General features: G+C 42.8%; 3 protein-coding genes across 3 annotated transcripts; 1 reads left to right on the top strand and 2 right to left on the bottom strand.

Moving 5' to 3' along the window:
* Nucleotides 1-1,338: 1,338 nt before the first annotated feature.
* LOC310662234 (vomeronasal type-2 receptor 26-like) lies at nucleotides 1,339-8,192 on the top strand (the record flags this gene model as incomplete). The annotated part of the gene is made up of 6 exons (XM_083409007.1): nucleotides 1,339-1,358; nucleotides 2,349-2,640; nucleotides 2,925-3,785; nucleotides 5,379-5,606; nucleotides 6,292-6,418; nucleotides 7,279-8,192. The coding sequence occupies 6 exons, from the start codon at nucleotides 1,339-1,341 to the stop codon at nucleotides 8,190-8,192; spliced, it is 2,442 nt and encodes an 813-aa protein (XP_083265133.1).
* Nucleotides 8,193-9,856: 1,664 nt separating this feature from the next.
* Nucleotides 9,857-10,807, bottom strand: LOC310662233 (olfactory receptor 11H6-like; the record flags this gene model as incomplete). The annotated part of the gene is made up of 1 exon (XM_083409006.1): nucleotides 9,857-10,807. One exon carries the CDS (start codon nucleotides 10,805-10,807, stop codon nucleotides 9,857-9,859), a length of 951 nt encoding a protein of 316 aa, XP_083265132.1.
* A 5,345-nt stretch (nucleotides 10,808-16,152) lies between these two features.
* On the bottom strand, nucleotides 16,153-17,118 carry LOC310662232 (olfactory receptor 11H6-like; the record flags this gene model as incomplete). Its single annotated transcript, XM_083409005.1, has 1 exon — nucleotides 16,153-17,118. The coding sequence occupies one exon, from the start codon at nucleotides 17,116-17,118 to the stop codon at nucleotides 16,153-16,155; it is 966 nt and encodes a 321-aa protein (XP_083265131.1).
* Nucleotides 17,119-23,051: the final 5,933 nt, after the last annotated feature.

Genomic DNA, 23,051 nt, shown 5'->3' with positions numbered 1-23,051 from the left:
AAGATGCCAACAGTCAATGGGGTGTCCAATAGTGTTTTTACAATACTGACTGTTCTTGGTCTTACTAACAGCTCACTCTCCACCTTAAGATCTTACAATCTCTACCTTAAGCTTGATTCTCCAATCTCCTGTCACCATGTCAGACTTCATTCCTCGCCCCCCCCCACCCATGCCACAGAATAAAACATAGCTTCACTTTGCAGTCAGCACTTGCTTCAAAAGGACAGAAAGTTAAAAATAAAATGAAAATTTCTAACTGTCCCATCACCCCTTACATGTTTTGAATCTTTCTCAGCTGCAATAAAAACATATTTTTATTTTTATTGCTTTCAGCCTTTTAATATTGCAGACAGCTCACATTCCAGATTTGAATTTCAACCAGCAAATAAATCACTTCATTTGTAATCTATAACAGTCTCAAAAGTATTTAAAGAAAGGGAGGTTTTACCTATGGCTGACCCCCAGTACTATTATGTACTGTTTGGGCGTGATGAAGGTTCCTCTGCTCCGGGTCACCCACCCTTATCTGGTTCCCCAATACACCTTGTTCTACCTTCATGGAAAACTGCTTTATGAGGGAATCAAAGGTGAATCCTTGTTCTCTCTTTTTTCCCCAAACAGAATGTGATAACCAAGTTGGCCTGGCTATCATTTTTCACCACTTTATTATGTCTGTTGAAAGACTGTTGACAGTAGATGTTTAGTCCACCCTCCTCTTCCCAGTGTAACCTTTCCTCCCTACAAAGTAAGACCAGCTGAGACTTTGGCTATGATAAGGAAAACATGATTTTCTTTTGAAATCTGATAGAAAACCTACAATTCAGAACTGATCATTATCTCCCATCCCATCTGATTATCAAATTAATCATAATCACTGCTGCTGCTTCTCCTCATCCCAGGGGTGTTTCAGAAGCCACATAAACACGATAAACTAAAAGTGGATGACACAATGAACAGCCCCTGTGCCCTTCAGAGCGCATGCTAGATCCAATGCTCTCTCAGACTGGTCACTGATTTCTTTACACAGAGCAGATCCATTTTTTGTGCGCATTCCAGTGAGACTTTCTGAAGCAAGAACATTTCAATGATAATGTGCAGGGTTCCTACTGCTCTATGTTCTATTAGAGATCCACTTCCAATTCTTCACCAATACTATCAATCTGGGGACTTCATCATTGGTGGCATTATGTCTCAAATCTATATAGCTTCAAGTATATTAACCTTCCACAAACCTCCCTCTCCTGAATTATTTGATGACATATTGTAAGGAATTGTGGATTTTTAAAATTTTATATATACATAGATATTTTAAATGTTTTTTAAATCCTTCATGAGTATATGTCTGCATTTGATATGTGGTAATTTAAGAAGATGGTGATGATTCCCACTTCTACTTCTCTGTACTTCAGATACTTTGTGCAAGATCTGCCAAACTTAGGTTCATAATTTCAATATATAAGGCAGGTCTAAAACTAGCATTTATCCATTATAAGATTACAAGAGAGTATAAACAGGATTGTTCACTTTCATTGCATTTAGGTTTTCAGGCTATTTCCCATGGAATACTTTGGATATAGAAAATCCATTTTTGGCTTTTCTCAAACCTGCCACAAATGGTTAATCACTCATATTTGAAAGTGATCTTCTTATAAGTTTTGGACAGTACTTGTATGATTGGGTGATCAGGCACTGTCAACTCATTTAAGCAGACTAGTACTATCACCATCATTATCATCAGTTGCAGTATGGTTATAGCTGCTTACTTTCTGCAAACAAAAAGTACATTCCTACATGAGATATGGCCCTAGGTCATATTCTGTTGTGGTATATCCACCAAGGGTCCACAGACCAATATGACATTGCACTGATAGATTTGTTTTCTCATTTCCAAATGATTAGAGTATAATAGTCATAATAGAGTCATAAAACAGTAACAAAAAACCTTCGGTGTTTGAGATTTCTCTCATGCATGCTACATATTTCTCTCACTCATGCTACATATTTCAATGGATTAAATCCATATTCATTCAATGGAGTTTGACTCCTCATTCATTCATTCATTCATGCAAGTTTTGTGTGAATGTTGACATGTACATAATATAAACGCTTTTACTTTCTGAGATTTTTCAGAAAACAATAGGAAGGGGAAAGGTGAGTGTTTTGCAAGCCTCTGCTCATAAAGGTTGTAATTTGACAGCATTCAAAGCCATGCCAAGAGATGACTCTACAGGGAGTCACATCCCTACCTGCCTACCTACCTACCTACCTATCTGAAAAAACTTCCTTGGACTGTAGGCATATAATCTATTTCTCTAATCATGTTATACAATATGTTCCTCTCCTTACAGGCCAATGACACAACTCTACCAGCATATTCTGGCCTTGGCATTTGCTGTGAGGGAGATCAATGAAAACCCACATATCCTTCCCAATATCACACTGGGCTTCCACATCTATAATAGCCATTTCATTGCCAGATGGATCTATCAAGCCTCACTAGCAGCTCTCTCCAGGAAAGGAAGATTCATCCCTAATTACAAGTGTGATGTTGAGGACACTCCCATAGCTGTCATTGGGGGATCGAACTCAGATTCATGTCTCCAGATGGCCACCATCCTTTGTACGTACAAGATGCCCCAGGTAAGATGTGTTCATGGAGAATGGGCAGAGATGAGAATGTGTACACTCGTCTTTGATGACATCCTTTCAGCTTGAATGTTGGTACTTAAACAGTTGTGTACTTAGAAATTGGAGGTGTGCCATAGACCTCAAGGACAAAACAATTGTGGCCTCAAGGAAATGGAGATTTTTGATATTGCCTGGAGCAGTTTTTGATACTGCCTGAAGTGGTGATAGGTCATAGCACAATTTGTTACCACTTTTCTTTTCCATTTTATCTCACCATTCGCTGCCCTTACTTTTAGCTCATCTACGGCTCTTCTCCCATGATGGAAAACAATGTACAAACTCTTTTCTCCCACTGGATGTTCCCAGATGGGACTCATCAGTACAATGGGATACTCCAACTTCTCCTGCATTTCAGCTGGTTGTGGATTGGGGTGGTTTCTCAGAATGATGATGCTGGAGAGCGATTTGTACAAAATGTCCTTCCCCTGTTTGCCCAGAGGGGCATCTGCTTTGATTTTATAGGAAGATTTCCTAAACTGAAGTTTTCTGGAGAGCTCAGTGAAATGGTGGCTGATGGTTCTGAAACAATCCGTGTTATTATGGGAAGCACTGCCAATGTTGTGGTTGTTCATGGTGAGATTCATACCATTTTGATAATGAGAACGATGCCAAAGGTTGCAGAAACGGATGATATACCAATGCATGCCACATCAAAAGTCTGGATAATGACTGCGCAGATGGAATTCACCTCATTCCCCTTTCAAAGAGGCTGGGAAATTGATTTCCTCCATGGTGCTCTCTCCTTGGCAGTTTCCTCAAAGCAACTTGCAGGATTCCAGAAATTTATTCAAATGAGAAACCCTGCCTTAGAAAGAGATGACAGCTTTCTCCAGCTTTTTTGGGAACAAGCATTCATCTGTTCTTTCTCCAATGCTTCTTTAGATAAGGAACATGAGGAATCATGCACTGGGGAGGAGAAGGTTGACAGCCTTCCTGGTTCCGTTTTTGAAATGAGCATGACTGCCCAAAGCTACAGTGTCTACAATGCTCTATATACTGTGGCACATGCTTTGCATGCCATGCAATGCTCCACGTTCAAAATTAGAGCAATGGCAAATGGAATGAAATTGGACTATCTGAAGCAACATCCATGGCCGGTAAAATTCTGATCCCATTAATGCAAATGTCATATTCTAGCACTCTGCCAAAACTGGCCCCTAGTTTTGCAGTTCTTTTGTTGCTGAGAAAATTTAATTGCATCCAACTTAATGGATGGAATATTGTATTTATTCTGAAGTGCAATTCCTATTCTCATTGCCACTTTGTCTGATTAGGTTGTTATGAATTCAGCAGGTAATTTTTCACATGCAACCCTTACACCCCTTTTTTGGAAGTTTTGCTACTGATCCTAGTTGATTTCAGAATTTGAACCCCCAGTATTAAAATTAACAAAGTTTTGCATTCCCTAGATTGTATCCTCTGAGGCTGAGCACATTTATTACTACTGAGGGCAGTCATCATATATGCTAGGAACTAAAGGTTTGTCTCACTATGAATGTCCCAGAATGACTCCTTTAATTTTTGTATATTCTGGTTTGTCCAAATCTACTTAAAGGGTTTTCTAGTTCCTCCTGTATGTGTCACTTCTTCCTTCATTTCTCTCCACTGCCTTTCCTTGGTGTCCCTCTCCATGCAACATTCTCAGACTTTGCTTTTCCCAATCAAACTTGAAATGATTAATCCTGAAGAGATTAAGATAGGTGCTACTATTCCCTGCACTTCCCTCTTGTAATGATCTCTAGCAGACAAGCAAGATCCAATAAGAAGTAAATGATTCTCCAGAAGTTTTATGTGGGTTTATTTACAAAAAGACACATCCAGAGCCTGGCTTCTCACCTCCTCACATTTACATTTGCTGGTCAGTCTGAAATCTCGCCCCTCCCACAACAGGAAGGATGCCAGACTACTGCCTTTCCCCTTTTGCTCTTCGGTTGCCTTCTGATTTTATCCAAACACCTGGATCAAGATCTGAGAGGTTGACCTCCCCCCTCCTCCTCACTCTCACTGAACCCAGACTCAGACCACTGCTTATCTGCTGATTGCCTAGCATCGCTTTGGCTGCCTTCCAACTCTTCCTCTCCTTGATAGCTAATAGAGTCTTCTCTAAAAAGTGGGGTCAAACTGCCCTATTTCAATTCTGACAGGCTGTTCTCATCTGCACAGTTGGTCCTTAGGTCAATCATTGAGTCTAACTCATCCCCGACACTCGGGGGGGCACGTTCCTAACACCTCTTCACCGAACTGAAACACTATCCAACATCACAAACCAGCAGATAAATCAAAAGACACATCAGTACCTGCCCCACAGTGCACATCACACTGGAAATTAGTTTTGGGCCCATAGGTATGCTTTAGGAGAAGTAGCCTAGGGTAACGTGGCCTGGAGAGAACATATGTTAACAAACATCTCTGTATTTGATGATGGCAATGGATTCGAAGTGAGTTGGCAGACTGAAACTTCATTGGGACAAGACCAATGATAGGCATGAAACTATTATCTTCTTTTATTTATGTACAGATACCATCTCTTTGTGTGTTTAATGAATTGCCATTTAGGTTAGCCCAATTGGTCAGTTGATATATTTTAAATAAATTATACACCAAAGGTCTCAGAGGTCAACTGTAATCTCAATTATCTAATAAGGAATCCTTTTGTAGATCTTCATTATGGTTCCCCACCCACAATTTAGCTCCAACACTTTCTGAGAAGTGTCTCCTTCAACAATAGTGCCGGAGAAGAAATTTCCTTTGACCAAAAGGGAGCATTAGTAGCTGGCTTTGATATTATCAACTGGGTCACATTCCCAAATGAGTCCTTACTTAGAGTCAAAGTTGGAAAAATGGACCCACAGATTCCTCAAGAAAAGGGGCTCAGAATTCATGATGATGCCATTGTATGGCCCAGCAACTTCAACCAGGTAAATTCCATTTTATAGTATCTTCTGTCCTTTGCTCAGTGTTAAATCTGATGTCTCCTCAGTGCCCACTAAACAGGATGAAAAAAGGTTAACCTGCAAACAAGAAACATTAAACAAAGGAAGGGTAGGAAAGGTAAATCTCTTGAGCCAACTGCCTGGCTGCAGCCGGCTCCACCCCCTATTTATAAAACTGGCCCCACCTCCCAGCAGTGTAACTTGACTACTGAGGCTTGGCGTGAACCTCCAAAGAATAACACTGAGAGGCAGGCCAGTCCCTAGTTGCCAGTAAGTTCCCTGGTAACAGAAGCACCATGTGTGATCTCGCAAAGGGCACCCACAATGTAAAGTGTGAGTGCTCAGTCTCTCATTTCAGCTCCCCTCTCCCTGTCTTAGAAAACTTCCTATCCAGACTCTATTATGATTGACCAGTTCAGTTTGATTTGCAGACCCTCTGGGCTGTTATAATTGATAGATATGACTTTCCTCTCAAAATGTTGTGTTCTGTGTCTTCTTTGAGCTGTATTGGTAAAGGCAGTGTTCCCACTGATAATTCATTCTGCCTGCAGCTACATAGAATGAATTTTCCAGTATTATTGTCCTATTTCTAAACTGTGGATTTCACCACCTTTCCTGTGCCAGGGAGATGCACTCCCTGAAACTATTATCTTCTTTTATTTATGTACAGACACCACCTCCTTCTGTGTGCAATGAGAATTGTCATTTAGGTTACAGTCGGTCCAAGAAGGAAGGGAAGCCTTCTTGCTGCTATGATTGTCTTCAATGTCCAGAAGGGAAGATCACAAACCAGAAGGGTAGGAGATAAACTGTGAACTCTTCAAAAGCTATATCAGGATCTTTTTTGATATCACCACTGAGATTTGTATTTGGTGTATAAATCTGAATAGCATGGGAGGGATACATACATTGACTCAATCCTCCAACCTTTTAGTTAACAGCCATATGCATTAACCCATTGCGCCAGAGGAGGGTTTTTTAAATAAAGCCAATCTCCATATAATCCCTACACAATATATTTTTCTTAATTGTCTCCATAAGCTTGACAGGAAAAAAGAGTTTTCAGATGTCTAAAGTTTACTATAGAAGATGCCTTCTGATTCACTATGGAAAGAATATTCCAAAGGACTGGGTCCAATAACAATAAAGATGTGGTCCCAATAACTCAGGATAAGCAATCCTCCTATGGATGACCTCAATCATCAAGCTAGAATAGAAGGGTTCGGGCTGTTCCTTTAATAACCTTGACCTCAGTTGAGGGATCTGTAAATTAGTAAAGGAACCTTTAATCTGGCTTGGTAATAGAGGACTAGTCAGTGTTGGCATGCTAACAAAGGTCTCATGTGTTGTCAGCTATGTACTACCATTAACAGAGGTCAGGGCCAACACTCCCTCGGAATGGAAATCGCTGGCAAACCAGCTAGCCAGATAGTGGATGTTAGGAATAAAACCTCAGACCTGTACACTGCTACCCTCTTGACATTGGCCCAGGATGTGGATTGCTTGGCAATCAAAGCTGAATATTACCTCTAAATATGAGGATATCTCTTTTACAACCGTTTTTTGGCATCATAATTGAAGGCTCTTCAGTACATAAATTCTGCCAAGCATCGCAGAATGGATTTTCACGTATTTAATTCTGTCTTGTCTTTTTCAGACATGGATGTTTGCTTTGAATGTCCTGGGGACCAATATCCGAACCATTTCCAGGATGGATGCCTTCCAAAACAAATAACTTTCTTGTCTTATGGAGAACCTTTGGGCACCATTTTGTCCTCTTTGGCTCTCTCCTTTTCTCTCCTCACTGCTTTGGTTCTTGGAATATTCCTGAAGCACATGGATACTCCCATAGTCAAGGCCAACAACCGGAACCTCACCTACACTCTCCTCATCTCCCTCTTGCTTTCCTTCCTTTGTGTTTTGCTATTCATTGGCCAGCCTGGAGCACTGACATGCCTCCTTCGACAAAGTGCTTTTGGTATGATCTTCTCTGTGGCAGTTTCTTGCATATTGGCCAAAACCACCATTGTGGTTCTGGCTTTCATGGCCACCAAGCCAGGATCCAAGATGAGGAGATGGGTGGGAAAACCATTGTCCAACACCATTGTCCTTTCCTGCTTTCTTATTCAAGCCACCATTTGTACTGTGTGGCTGGCAACTTCTCCCCCATTCCCTGATTTAGACATGAATACAATGATCAAAGAAATGGTTCTGCTCTGTAATGAGGGGTCAGTCCTTATGTTTTATTTTGTGTTGGGCTACATGGGCTTCTTGGCTTCTGTCAGCTTTATTGTGGCTTTTCTTGCTCGGAGGTTGCCTGACAGCTTTAATGAAGCCAAGTTCATTACATTCAGCATGCTGGTCTTTTGCAGTGTTTGGCTGTCCTTTGTCCCAACCTACCTGAGCACAAAAGGAAAATACATGGTGGCTGTGGAGATCTTCTCCATCTTGGCCTCCAGTTTGGGCTTACTGGGGTGCATCTTTTTCCCCAAATGCTATATCATTTTACTGAGGCCTGAACTGAATACCAAGGGGCAGTTAATTAGGACAACAAAGAATCAGTCTAGCTGACCTAACTGAAGCCCATTGCATTCAAATGTCTTTTATTAGTAATGAGTGATATACCCTCCAAGATCACAGAAAGCTTCTGTTAGAGAATGGGCCTTGATTTCCATGTACTCACTTAGGATGATCCCATTAAAGTATTTCATTTTATTATTACAGCTCTTTATTTAATTTTTATAGCGCCCTTCATCCAAAGATTATAGAAAAATGCACAACAGAAAAACACAAAATGTGAACAAAGAGTATATAATAAACATCAGTCAATAACCTGGTTATAGAGAAACATCTTTTTCTAGTGCCTAAAGATATGTAACGAAGTTGCCAGGCAGGCTTCCCTGGGGAGAGCATTTCACAAAAGGAGAGTCATCGCAGTCTTGCGCTGTCACTTTCTCAAGGGAAAAGCCTCAGATGATGATAGCAGGGTCCAGATTGGTTCATATGGAGAGATGCGATCCTTGAGGTATTACTATCCTGAATCATTTAAGGCTTTATAAGTCAAATGGCACTTTTCCCCAAAGTATCTTAATTGAAAGTTTTCAACATAAAATACAATAAAAACCAATCTAATCTAAAAAAGAAAGAAAGAAGAGTAAAAAAGTAACAGAATAAAAAGCAAGAAATAAAAAGTTGTCAGGAGTTATAGGTCATTTTTTAATCTTTCTAAGTAAACAATCATTCATTCTTCCTGAGAAGAATTCCAACCTGTAAGATTAATCTACTTTACAACCATCAAAAAATAAATTATGACATTTGTGCTGTTTAATTGCCAGATAATTTGTCCAATTAATATTTCTTTCCTTATTTCTATAATGATTAAAAAATTGCGGGTTCAGACCTGAAGCTTTTTAATTAAAAAGTGGTTTATGCAGTGTCAAGCTGATGAAACAATCCTTGTTCTGGGTTCCTTCACGTCCCTCAGAAATATTCTCTTTTACCCAGGACAAATGACAGGTGCCTCTTCAGAACATCTGAGGGCATGCTAATTCTGAGGGGGTGGGGGGTTAGATAGTCAGACTGACAGACTGACTATTTCTTATCACTCTTCACTAGCAGGGAACTAGCGGGGGAGCACCTCGGTCAGACATTCCTCAAACCAGAAACCCCTGCCCTCTTTCGGAGGAAAAGTTTCTCCTCTACCCGCCACCCCCACTGAATTTTACTTACTTCCACATGTCCCAAATATGCAGATTCCTCTCTTTTGTTTGTTGAGGTGTGTGTGATTTGGATACAAAATAATTAGAATGGCCCATCCCAAGTTCAGCATTAGAGGGAAAGATGCATAATACATTCTCTCAGAGTTTCTGCCTAGTTAACATTTGTGTCTGAAATTCAGATGCTGCCAGCAGATGTCCTTGTAGTTCCGCTCAGCTACCAGGTAAACATCAGACTCTGCTCTACCTCTGTCCCCACTTTGAGTCCTGGTCTCTTCCTGCAGGAAAATGAGGTGATAAAATTTCAGGTGGCAGGATGGATTATGCCACTTCAGAATGAAGGTAGGGGATACCATTTATGAATGCTCCCTGACGTAAAACAAACAAAGCAATGCAAGTGATAAACCTCCCAATGCATCGTGGTTCTAGGCTTGCCCTCTCTCTGATACGCAGGTTTTGCACCAGTAGGAAGACTCATTTCTGTTTTTGCTTTGCAACATTTTCATGCTATCCGTGTTTTCAAATACACCTCCATTTCTCCAATCTCTTCAGCAACCTCCCCGCAGCCTCTTTCATCTGATCATTCCTCAGAGAATAGATCAGAGGATTGAGGAAAGGTGTGATAGCAGTGTAGAAGAGTGTTGCTGCCTTTGTCACATCTGAGTGGCTTTCTCCACCTGGAGCAGCTAAGTATACTCCTGCCACAGAACCATAGAAAATACTCACCACTACTAGATGGAACGATACGGTGGAGAAAGCCTTCCTACGACTGCCTTGGTTGGAGGTTTTCATCAGTGTGAAAACCACTGTGCCATAGGACAGCAGAATGCAAAATAAGTTGCCTAAAACCATAACATTCACAAAAACCTGGTGGATGAAAGGAGCATTTCCAAGTGGGGGGCAGGCAAGAGACAGGAGTGGCCCAGGATCACACAACAAATGGTTGATGATGTTGGGTCCACAGAAGGACATACTGGAGATCACAGTTACTGGGACAATGTTCCACAGGAAGCCAAGGATCCAGCAAGCAGCCATCAGAGCACAGCAGGCGTCCTGGGACATAATTTGTGGGTAGCGCAGTGGGTGGCATATGGCCAAGTACCTGTCCAATGCCATGGCTGAGAGGAATAAACATTCTGTTGCACCAAGAGAGAAAAAGATGTAGAACTGGAAGAAGCAAGCCTGGAAAGAGATCGTCCCATGAGGGGACACCAGATCAAAGAGCATGCGAGGTACAGTGGCACTCATGTAGCACATCTCCAGCCAGGAGAAGGTGCTTAGAAGGAGATACATGGGAAGTCGTGACAAGTGCGAGTCTAGAACCACCAGTGTGATAATGGTCAGATTCTCAGCCAAAGTGAGCACATAAAGAACAGTCAAAAAAAGGAGGAGCAGCAAACGCTTCACCTGTCCACCTCCAAATCCCAGCAAAATGAATTCTGTGACTTCAGTTTCATTGGCCAGTTTCATCTTCAATTGAATAACAATAACAATAATAATAATAATTTATTTATACCCCACCCATCTGGTGGGGCAGCTCCCAAAAGAATATTAAAAACACAATAAAACATCAAACATTCAAAGCTTCCCTAAACAGGGCTGCCTTCAGATGTCTTCTAAAAGTTGCATAGTTCTTTATCTCCTTAACATCTGGTGGGAGGACATTCCACAGGGCGGGCACCACTGCTGAGAAGGCCCTCTGCCTGGCTCCCTGTAACCTCACTTCTTGCAGTGAGGGAACCGCCAGAAGGCCCTTGGAGCTGGACCTCAGTGTCCAGGCTAAATGATGGGGGTGGAGATGTTCCTTCAAATATACTGGGCTGATGCCTGTGAGGGCTTTAAAGTTCAGCAGCAACACTTTGAATTGTGCTCGGAAACATACTGGGAGTCAATGAAGGTCTTTCAGGACCAGCGTTATATGGTCTCAGCGGCCACTCTCAGTCACCAGTCTAGCTGCCACATTCTGGATTAGTTGTAGTTTCTGGGTCACCTTCAAAGATAGCCTCACGTAGAGTGCATTGCAGTAGTCCAAGCGGGAGATAACCAGAGTAAGCACCACTCTGGAAAGACAGTCTCACCCTAACAGAAAGATTTACATAATATAACAGAGAGATTTACATATTCCAAAAGGAAGTAACATCTGCCTTCCTGCCTATCACAGCTGTGAGTCTTTGCCTGTTTAAGAGTCATTCTTAACAAAGTATGACGCTGCTGCCTGGTGTGCAATGTAAAACTATGCATGCTTTTGCAAAACTAAGTCCTGCTGTATTGATTTGTGTCACTTCCAAGTAACAACTGATTCACACCCTACATAAAACGTAATTAAACTGTGGAACTCACTCCCATAACTGTTAACTTTTCTCTTTTCTTGTGAGGAATCCTATTCGGAATAAGGGAATTTCCCTTTTAAAAAGGGAAACGTTGACAGCTATGCTCACTCCTACAGAAGGCAATGATGGCCACCAAACTATACCCCTTTAAAAGAAAATTAGACCAATTAGTGGAGGACAAGGCTATCAACAAGGCTATCCATTCTTAAGGAAATCAGCCCTGAGTTCTCACTGGAAGGACATATTGTGAAGCTGAGGCTCCAATACTTTGGCCACCTCATGAGAAGAGAAGACTCCCTGGAAAAGACCCTGATGTTGGGAAAGATGGAGAGCACAAGGAGAAGGGGACGACAGAGGACGAGATGGTTGGACAGTGTTCTCAAAGCTACCAGCATGAGTTTGACCAAACTGCGGGAGGCAGTGGAAGACAGGAATGCCTGGCGCGCTCTGGTCCATGGGGTCACGAAGAGTCGGACACGACTAAACAACAACAACAACAAGGCTATCAATAGCTACCAGCCACAATAGCTGCATTCTACTTCCATTGTCAAAGGCATTATGACTGTGAACGCCAGTTTTTGGCAACTGCAGGTGGGCAGAGTGCTGCTGCACTCATGTCCAGCTTGCAGGCTTCCCACAGGAGTCTTCTCAGCCACTGTGGGAAAATGGTGCTGCACCAGAGAGGCCATGGCCTTATCCAGTAGGCTTGTCTTGTGTTCTTATCCTTTTATGCTTGATAATGACATGTTGCCCTTGTACCCTGCATTCTTCTAAGCATCTTGGACAAACGGTCTCAAAAATACACAGGTGTGGAACAGCCTTTGCTTGGAAGCAAGCACAAATTATTACAGTAGGACTTATTTTGTTTCTCCACAACACAATACAGAAACAGCTACCAAGTTTCCCATACTGGAACAAACTCATGAAAAACAAACAGTTGCAAAATAAGATCGGAGGAAGATCAAAGGAGCAGTGGGTGAAGAGGTTTGCTATGCTGAATCAGATCCTTACTGGCCCAATCTGGCCAATGGTTGTACCTATTCAGACCCATCCTTCTAATATTCTTACCTCTTCCCCCATTTGACTTATTTGGCACCTCAGTAGCATTCCATGTGTTGATCCACCACCCTGAAGGCATCTCATATATGTTGTGTCATAAACCAAGAGGAGTATGTTGTTCCACGTGTTTTACAGTGGGACTTGGCAAGAAGAATGAATGGGCCTGCACAGAACAAAGGTTGAATGCATCTGATATATATATATATGGTGGCTCATGGAAATGAGTTCTTCAAGAACAATGTCATTAGTATTCACCAAAACAACAGCTCTTTGGAGACTGATTGCCTCCCTCTGAAGCACTAGAGAGCCTCCTCGGGTAATTGGTGTTTTCCTGGGTTCTGCAAAGGGATTTATTAGAACAACCAAATGGATATAGTGTGTTATGGAGTCTCAAGCTGATAGAGGCACTTGGTTGACTTTCTTTTACAGTGGTACCTCAGGTTAAAGATGCTTCAGGTTACAGACGCTTCAGGTTACAGATTCCGCTAACCCAGAAATAGTACCTCGGGTTAAGAACTTTGCTTCAGGTTGAGAACAGAAATCGCACAACGGTGGCGCGGCAGCAGCGGGAGGCCCCAGTAGCTAAAGTGGTGCTTCAGGTTAAGAACAGTTTCAGGTTAAGAACGGACCTCCAGAACAAATTAAGTTCTTAATCCAAGGTACCACTGTATTTCCTTCTCTTACTGCAAGGTTGGCTAAACTGTGGGCCTCCAGCTGTGCCTGGACTCCATCATCCCTGGACTTTGGCCATGCTGGTTGGGGTTGATGGGAGCTGGAGGCTAGCAGCATCAGGAATATGGCAGTCCTGCTATCCCCGTCCAACTGGATCAGGAATCTTCTGTATTTGTTTGTTTGTTTGTTTGTTTGTTTGTTTGTTTGTTTGTTTGTTTAAAAGCATGATCATCACCCATCTAATGTGTGTTTGGGAAAACACTTTGTGCTTTAGTGTGGATATTGGGGAGAAGTGAACTTTACACAGAACCAGCAAATAATAAGAGATGGTCTATTACTGATGTGAGCCAGAATTTTGGGGGAGGGAGGTGGGGTTGTGATAAATAAGGCAATGGTTTTGAAAAGGAAGGGCAATTTGATGGAGGGAGAGCTAATATTCTTCTACTCTTCCCTCCTCCCTTTGGAAAGGACTACATGTAAGGATGGACAAATTTGTCATGTTTGGTTCGTCATTTTTCCAATCTTAAATTCAGTTATCATTTCCAAAGCTTTTTGTGGTTTTCCTTTTTAAAGAAAAAGGGAAACAAAGAAATCCTGTTAAAAGTAACCATCAGTATTTTGGGAGTATTTCTCCTTATACACCCTAATTAGGGAGGGGGGTAACCCAAAATAGCCACATGATTCCTGAACATGCCCAGTGCCCACAGGATGCTGTGAGGAAAGAAAAAGGAAAAAAGAAAAGTGTTACGGTAACTGGAAGAGGGAGAAATGGAGAGCTGGATATGGAAGAAGTGAGTGTGAAGGGCTTTATATCCAATGCTATTCCTAGTCCGGGAAAATGCATTGAAATTGATGAACATGATGATGGACTCACCGATACTTTCATTGGCCCATGTCTAGAAAGCTCAGGTCCATGAGGTTTTCTGCTTGTCTTTTGCTTTCTAGGTATGGATCCGAGCATTTTCCCACTTGTCTCACTGCTTACCCCAGGGAATCCAGCTCCTCCCCACTGAATCAGAGTGAACGTCAATCTGCGGAAAACCTGACTGACGTTTTCTCTGATTCAGTGGGAAAAAGCAGGTTTTCCCAAGGGAAAGAAGTGGGATAACTGCTCACCCACTCACTGTTACCGACCCCTTGATTTGCACCCCTGCCAAGCCAATCCCCCCTCACTCACTCTGGGATACTTGCTAACTGATAAGGGAGAGCTTTGAAGGCTTCCACCATCATCTACATGTCACATTTTTGTGACTGCCCCCCACATTACTTCCAGTCATGGCTGCTTCTGCTGCTTATACAAGCAACATGGAATGGCTCATGCAGAGGAGGGACGCAGGTGGCGCTGTGGTCTAAACCACTGAGCCTCTTGGGCTTGTGATCAGAAGGTTGGCAGTTCGAATCCATGTGACGGAGTGTGCTCCTGTTGCTTTGTCCCAGCTTCTGCCAACCTAGCTGTTTGAAAGCACTCCAGTGCAAGTAGATAAAAAGGTACCACTGTGGCATTTGCGTGTGCTCTGGCTTCCATCATGGTGTTCCATTGCACCAGAAGTGGTTTAGTCATGCTGGTCCCATGACCCAGAAAGCTGTGTGTAGACAAATGCCACCTCCCTCAGCCTGAAAAGCAAAATGAGTACCGTATCCCATAGTCGCCTTTGACTGGACTTAAATGTATAGGGGCTCATGCATAACAGGGGGTATTGGTAAGCCTGAGGAAGTATAAAACCTTTAGAAAACAAACAGAATGTTAAGGCACCCTCTGTAGGGTTTTGGTGGTTGTGTATATGTATATGTAGCAATATTAGAGTAATCTAGGTAAAGTATAATATGTGAATTAAAGTATGTGTCAGGTTGGGAGGGGGTGAACATGTGCTTGGAATAGTGAAAGTTATAGGATAGGAGAAGAGTATAGAGTTTGGCAGTGGAGAGAAGTGAAAGAATGTGGTCAATAGGCATGAAATGTTGACCAGTTGTTGCAGTGGAATAGAGATAGGGAATGGAATAGACCATTCTTGTCCAAATTGTAAACATCTGGTCATTATCTCTCTCATTGCAGGGCTGGATATCTTGGTTTGTTGTTTGTTTTCAATATTCCTTCTCTCCTTTTTCTTGCAAAAAGTCAATGTGTCTGTCAGGATGCTGTCAGCAGCTCCCAGCTGCTTGCCCAAGAAAGTATAAAGACAAGGAAAAGTTTCTTGCCGTCCTTTTTTATTTAAATATTACAGAGAGAGGCTACATAATCCAGCCACTTGGACAATGGCATTGTCCACCCCCACCCCACCCCCCGTCTCTCCCACTTCCTCATTTGTCACTTCTACTGGTGCTGCTAGGGGCCCTCTGTCTTTGAGCTCTTTGGTCTCCAACTTTTAAGGCTCACCAGGTTATGGGAGATGAGGGATATGGAATGGTTTCTAAATACACCATGTCAGCCAGCTGCCGTTACAATCCTGTCTCCTTCTCTTCCATTATTTCCCAACTTTCCCCCTAATCTGCCTCTGGCGGGGTCAGGATAGGAAGGCAGTCTCCACCATTCCTCCTCTACCCAGTCCCAGACATTATCCATGCTCACCCGCAAAAAAAAAAAACCAAGTTCACATCATACCTTTTGTTAAGCTTCACACTGATCTCACAAAACAGCATGCAAGCTTTTGAGAGACAGAAGAGCAGTAGGTTGGGGTGGGCAGAGTGAAAGGTTGGCTGATGTTGGAGCCATGGAGTCTTTCCTTAATCATAGTCCTAAAACGGCTGAGGATGCTTTTACACAATCAGCTTTCTCTTCACCAGTCCTATCTTCTTCCTCCTCTGCAACCTGCCCACTGCCTCCTTCACCTGATTATTCCTCAAACAATAGATCAAAGGATTCAGAAATGGTGTAATTGCAGTAAAGAACAGTGTTACTACTTTAGTAACATGTGATTGGCTTTCTCCACTTGGAACTACATACATCCCAGCCACCGTGCCATAGAAAAGGGTGACCACCACTAGGTGGAAGGATATGGTGGAGAAGGCTTTCATCCGACTGCCTCGTCTAGAAGACTTCATCAGCGTGAGAATCACAGCACCATAGGATAGAACAACAAAGAACAGGTTGCCTAGAACAATGAGACCATCCACAGAAAACTGGCAGATAATGGGAATATTTCCAACAGGCGGGCAAGCCAGTGAGAGAATTGGCCCCGGATCACACACGAAGTGGTCAATGATGTTGGGGCCACAGAAGGACAACTTGGAGATCAAAATAACTGGACCAATGTGCCATAGAAAGCCAGAACCCCAACAAGTGGCCACCAGGACATAGCAGGACTTGTGGGACATCATTTGTGGGTAACGCAGTGGGTGGCAGATAGCCAAGTAGCGATCCAAAGCCATGGCTGACAGGAAGAAGCACTCTGTGTGCCCAAGAGAGAAGAAGATGTAGAACTGAAGGAAGCACTCATGGAAGGAGATGACGCCACATGGGAATGCCAGGTCAAAGAGCATACGGGGCACAGTGGTGGAGACGTAGCATATCTCTAGCCAGGAGAAATTGCTCAACAGGATGTACATGGGTAGCCGGGCCAATTGGACATCTGCATGGACCAGCATGATTATGGTGATGTTCTCAGCCAAAGTGAGGATGTAGAGCACAGCAAAAATGGCAAGGAGCAAGTGCCGCTTCTGCTGCCCAATTTGAAAGCCCAGCAAAATGAATTCTTCAACTGTGCTGCTATTGGTGAACTCCATCTTGAATGAGAGAAGTGCTATCACAAACACTCACTAAGCGGTGTACATAATACCGTTGTCAAAATAGTGTTATTATGTAATCTTAAGGATCTGATTAATGGCACTGATTTTGAATTATTAGGAATAAAATCATATGGAGAGATGCCTTCTACCAAGACAGACCACTGGTTCATCTTCCTCAGTATTGTCCACACTGTTTTGAAGCAGCTCTTGAGGTTTTCAGTCAGGGGTCTCTCTTTCCAAGTCCTAACTGAAGATTATATGACTTGAACCTGAGTCCCGCTGCATGTCAAACAGCTGCTCTGTCATTGAGCCAAGGCACTTGCCAAGTATTCTAAACTCACCTACGTCTGCTAAAACATGTATAGGTGCAAACTAGAAGAAATGTTACTCCACTGTTATCAGAATGGTATGGGAGATTATGGAAAAACTGAATACTTGTTACTTCCGTTATGGCAGATCCCTTCTTGTGGTGGTGGTTTTGATCTGTAAGCTTCTCTGGGACCCTCTGGGGTAGAAATGGTACAAAAAGAAAGATAAGTAAATAATAGTAATTATTTCTTCCTTCTCTCACACATGGGATATTTTATAACGGTGTACCAACATTCCCTATCCATAATCTTATCTCTTGTGAAGAGATGCATCCCTCTGTGTTTCTCACTCCAATCTACTTTGCCTTAGTAAAGGTTTCCATTTCTTTACCTGAACAGCATGCAAGGGGTCGATCCATCCAGCAGAAGGTTTACCACAATGATGAGTTTGCAGTGCTGCTAGGTGCCCTCTGTCTTTGAGCTCTTTGGTCTCCAACTTTTAAGGCTCACCAGGTTATGGGAGACGAGGGGTCTGGAATGGTTTCTAAATACACCATGTCAGCCAGCTGCCGTTACAATCCTGTCTCCTCCTCTTCCATTATTTCCCAACTTTCCCCCTGATCTGCCTCTGGAGGGGTCAGGATAGGGAGGCAGTCTCCACCATTCCTCCTCTACCCAGTCCCAGACATTATCCATGCTCACCCACACAAAAAAACCCAAGTTCACATTAAATCCATACCTTTTGATCAGCTTCACACTGATCTCACAAAACAGCATGCAAGCTTTTGAGAGACAGGCAGTGTGTGTTGTGTGTGAAAGAAGTACCTAGTTGCTTCTGGCGTCTTTCAGCTGTGACACTGTGTGGGTTGGGTGGAAAGATATGATTGTTCTGCCTGTGGACCAAAGCTTGGATGCTGATGTTATATATTCAACAGCCCTTGGGGACGTGCATCTCAGGAATATTACCATTATCTACCAAAACAAACTGTCTTTGAGGACACACCATCTTAATTTGCTGTGGTGAAACATAGGATATTTCCACAGGTAGTTAATTGTCTGTTGTTTTGCGCTGAAGATGCCAAATTGTTCAGGGTGTTAGAAACAGGATTGTGAGGAGCTCCCAAGGGGTCGCTCATAAAAACAAAAGAAAGTGTATTAAGAGAGAAAAGGTAAATAAGAGTAAAGTGAGGCATAACTTCACATACATACTAATTAGGTCTGGATTGGCAGGAACTGACCAGGAAAGAGATTTTGGTCTTGTAATAGGCAGATTCATGAAACTGCAGTATGTGGCAGTTGTGAAAAGGGAATTTCATGTTAGGGGTCATTAGGAAAGGGATTGAAAGTAAATCTGTCCGAATCATGGCCATATTATTAGCATACAATTTTGAGTTTTCTGAAATAAAATAACATCCCAATTGATACAAATCTAAAGATAAGATAATACTGCCATTCCAGGCAATCAAAAGCTTTATTAAAGTCCAAAGAGAGTAAGGCGAAATGACGGTGATGTAAAGATAACATCAAGCAATCTTCGAATAGGGTCGAAAATATGTCTGCAGGGGATAAATCCCATTTGGTCAGAATGGATGAGTCTCTAACAACCAAATTTTGCTGCAATGCCAGATCTTGATTCAATAATGTAATAGGACAGAGGTTTCCAACATTTCTGAGTCCACAGCTCCCTTGACCAACAACATTCTTTCTGTGGCATCCCTGTGAGCCTCAGGAGCCCGGTTATGACACCAATTGCCTGCAGAACCTTTTTTAAACACCCTCCCTTGTGAAGTGTTTTCTCAGCCTCCTCTCCCCTCTCCTTGGGAGTCCTCCGGGCAGCCGCAGGTCTCTGGGCTGCCCCCTTCCCCAAAGAGAGGTGCTTCCGCACACTGACCCAAAAATTGGAGGGGGTGGGGAAAGTGGCAGAAAGTGTTTCCCCACATTTCCCCCCAGGCCTTCACATCTGATATTCAGAGGCATTCTGCTGCCAGCAGTGGAGGTGTCCCAGAGACCTCATGGCTAGTAACCATAGGTAGCCTTATCCTCCATTAATACTTCTAACCCTCTTTTAAACACTTCCATGTTGGCAACTATCAATGTAGCTGCTGCAAACTTTAAAGATTAACTAGATGCCATGTGAATCTTCCTACATTCAGCTTCTTTGGATAGCCACAAATATTATGAAAAGGGGAGAAAACCTTCACAGCAACTACCTTCACAGCAACTACTTTCTCTGCACCTTGCATAATCTTATAATATTTTATCATGTCTCACATACCACTTTTTCCAAAATCAAAATCCCTAAATTTTGTAACCCTTCCTCATAGGGGTCTCTCTCCAGTTCCTTCCATCACTTCAGCTGCCCTTTTCTAAAGCTTTCCTAACTCTACTATATTCTCTTTTCTGTGTGGTGGCTGTACACACTATCTAAATGTGATCCAGGCACAAATTAGAATAATGGCACTATGATATTAGACACTTAAAAACACCTCTGATGCATCTGGCACCACCAACCTGGTATCCCAGTGGCCAGCCAAGATGCTTATAGGAAGCTCAGAAGCAAAACCTGAAACAGCACTCTTCCCATTCCCTAGCACCTGATATTCAAAGGCATACCACCTCTGACAGGGGAGAAAGAGCATAGCCATTGTGGCTAGCAGCCATTAATAGACCTAGCCTCAATTAATGTGTCTAATCCTGTTTTAAAGATGCCCAAGTTGAGTGGGATAAATCCAGCCTTGTATAACCAATATGCTTAACTCTAATTAATTAATGCAAGACGTGGGTGGCGCTGTGGTCTAGACCACAAAGCCTAGGGCTTGCCGATCAGAAGGTTGGCGGTTCAAATACCCGTGATGGGGTGACTTCCCGTTGCTTGGTTCCAGCTCCTGCCAACCTAGCAGTTCAAAAGCATGCCAAAATGTGCAAGTAGATAAATAGGTACTGCTTCGGCGGGAAGGTAAATGGGGTTTCCGTGCGCTGCTCTGATTCGCCAGAAGCGGCTTAGTCATGCTGGCCACATGACCTGGAAGCTGTCTGCGGACAAACGCTGGCTCCCTTGGCGAGTAAAGCGAGATGAGGGCCACAACCCCAGAGTCGTCCGCAACTGGACCTAACGGTCAGGGGTCCCTTTACCTAATTAATGAGAAAAGGCTTAAGACCATAGAGTAAGCTGTCCTGCCGGGCTTAGCTAGGTCACACACCCTCACCTTAAGAGGAAGGTTTACGAAACTCTTTCTTCTCCATCTTTCCATCATGTAGCCAAACATAAGGATGTCTGGGCTGGCTGCTTCAAGCCCAGACCACATGGCTTTAGCAAGCAATCTTTGTGTTTCTATACAAACAATTTAGAAACTTTTACCACTTTTTGTAACCTAAGTCAAACTGCTTGTCTTTTCTTGCTGCTGTATGGAAAAGCACATGAATCTGACCTTTGAAGAGCTTGTAAGGAAACCATTTTTAACTTACCAAATGTGTTTGTTTTTATCTATGCTAAGGGAAATGGGAAACTTTCGAAGAAAATTGGAAGGTGCTGTTTTAAAGGTCTAGCAGCCTCTTTCCTACATGTTTTGTAATTTTAAATCTCTGCTGGGTCTCTCTCACCAAAGAGTTCTTGCCCCAAATCTGGATCCTAGGCACTGTCCCCTGGACAATTTAGTGCTTTCAGCTCAAAATAATGGACAATTACCTGTGGAAATTTCCTGTGTTTCACCGCAGCAAATGAAAATGGCCTGTCCCCAAAGAGCATTTGTTTTGGTGAATAATGAGAATGTTCCTTAGAGACACATCTCCAAGGGCTCTTGAAAATATAACATTAGCATTCAAGCATTAGTCCACAGACATCTCTTTCCATCTGTTTCCACAGAGTACACTCAGTTCACAGCTAAAAGTCACAGGAAACAACCATATATTTCTTTCACACACAACACCCTCTCCAAACTCAGACACAGCCATGGTAGTGAGCCTTCTGCTGGATGGATCAACTCCTTGCACGCTGAGATACAGAAACTGAAACCTTTACCAAGACAAAGGAGACTGGGGTGAGAAACACAGAGGAATTAATTTGAATGGGCTCCCTTCTCCAGAAATAAGATTATGGGCAAAGAAATGTTGATTCACCATTATAAAGCATCACCTGAGAGAGAGGATCATCACTTACTTACTTATCTATTTGTAGCTTTTCTACCCAACATGTAATCCCAGAGAAGTTTACAGACTAATAGCAACAACAATAGAAGGAGCACCTTCCTTAGGGAGAGAAACAAGGTGACTCTGTGGTCTAAATGACTAAGCCACTTGGGCTTGCCGATCAGAAGGTCGGCGGTTCAAATCCTCACAATGGGGTGACCTCCCATTGCTCTGTCCCAGCTCTTGCCAACCTAGCAGTTCAAAAGCATGCCAGTACAAGCAGATAAATAGGTACTGTTGTGGTGGGAAGATAAATGATGTTTCCGTGCGATCTGGCTTCTGTCAGTGTTCTGTTGTGCCAGAAGCGGTGTAGTCATGCTGGCCACATGACCCGGAAAGCTGTCTGTGGACAAACATTGGCTCTCTCAGCCTGAAAGGAGCACCACAACCCCATAGTCGCCTTTGACTGGACTTAACTGCCCAGGGGTCCTTTACCTTTACCTTTACAGGGCTGTCATAAGAATTACTCAGAGATGGCATTCAACAAAATTTGGAGGTCTAAAACCCCCCATTTAGAAAGACCTGCAGTATTCTGTATTCTCAAATATTACTCAGATAACAATGAGGATAGGGGGACTTTTCTTCCAGTTTCCTGCTACATACGTTTTAGCAGTCATAGACAGCTTCAGATAACTTGGGAAAGGCCATGGCTCAATTCTAGAGCAGCTGCTTTGAATGCAGAAGGTCACAAGTTCAATCTCCAGGTAGCTCTGGGAGAAAAAGACCCCTCTCTGAAGGCCTTGAGAGTCTCTGCCAATGAGTGTGGACAATACTGAGGAAGATGGACGAATGGTCTGACTTGTTGTAAGGCAGCTTCCTATATTCCTAATCCTTCAAGACCAGCGTCATTAATCAAATCCTGAGGATTGCGTAATAACATATTTTGGACATAAGCAGTACAATCTGGCTGCAAGTTATTTGTTTTTCAGTTTTCTCTCTATGCTATTATGTACACAAAGGGTCTTCTGAGCAAGCAGTCTATCAGTTTTTTTTCAATAAGTAAATGAATACATAAATCAATAAAGGTAAAATGCATGGAACCTAATCACTAGTTATATGATATATCTGATACCTAATTAGAAGAAATAGATACTTCTTGATAATAATCATATGTAAGTTAAAATGAAAATGGAAAGAGGTTGGCTGTACTTCTGTCCTGCCATGACTACTCATCATTTGCTTTCGATGGAAACAGAGAGAGAGACAGGCAGGCAATACTTCTTAATGGTTTGCAACAGCGCTTCTCTTCTCTCGTTCAAGATGGAGTTGGCCAATGGGAGCACAGTTGAAGAATTCATTTTGCTGGGCTTTCAAATTGGGCAGCAGAAGCGGCACTTGCTCCTTGCCATTTTTGCTGTGCTCTACATCCTCACTTTGGCTGAGAACATCACCATAATCACGCTGGTCCATGCAGATGTCCAATTGGCCCGGCTACCT

The sequence above is a fragment of the Podarcis tiliguerta genome, assembly GCF_965153285.1.
Source record: "Podarcis tiliguerta genome assembly, chromosome: 13".
NCBI classification, from domain to species: Eukaryota; Metazoa; Chordata; class Lepidosauria; order Squamata; family Lacertidae; genus Podarcis; species Podarcis tiliguerta.
Note: the sequence above shows the minus strand (reverse complement) of the source record. Positions and strands in the feature narration are given on the sequence as shown.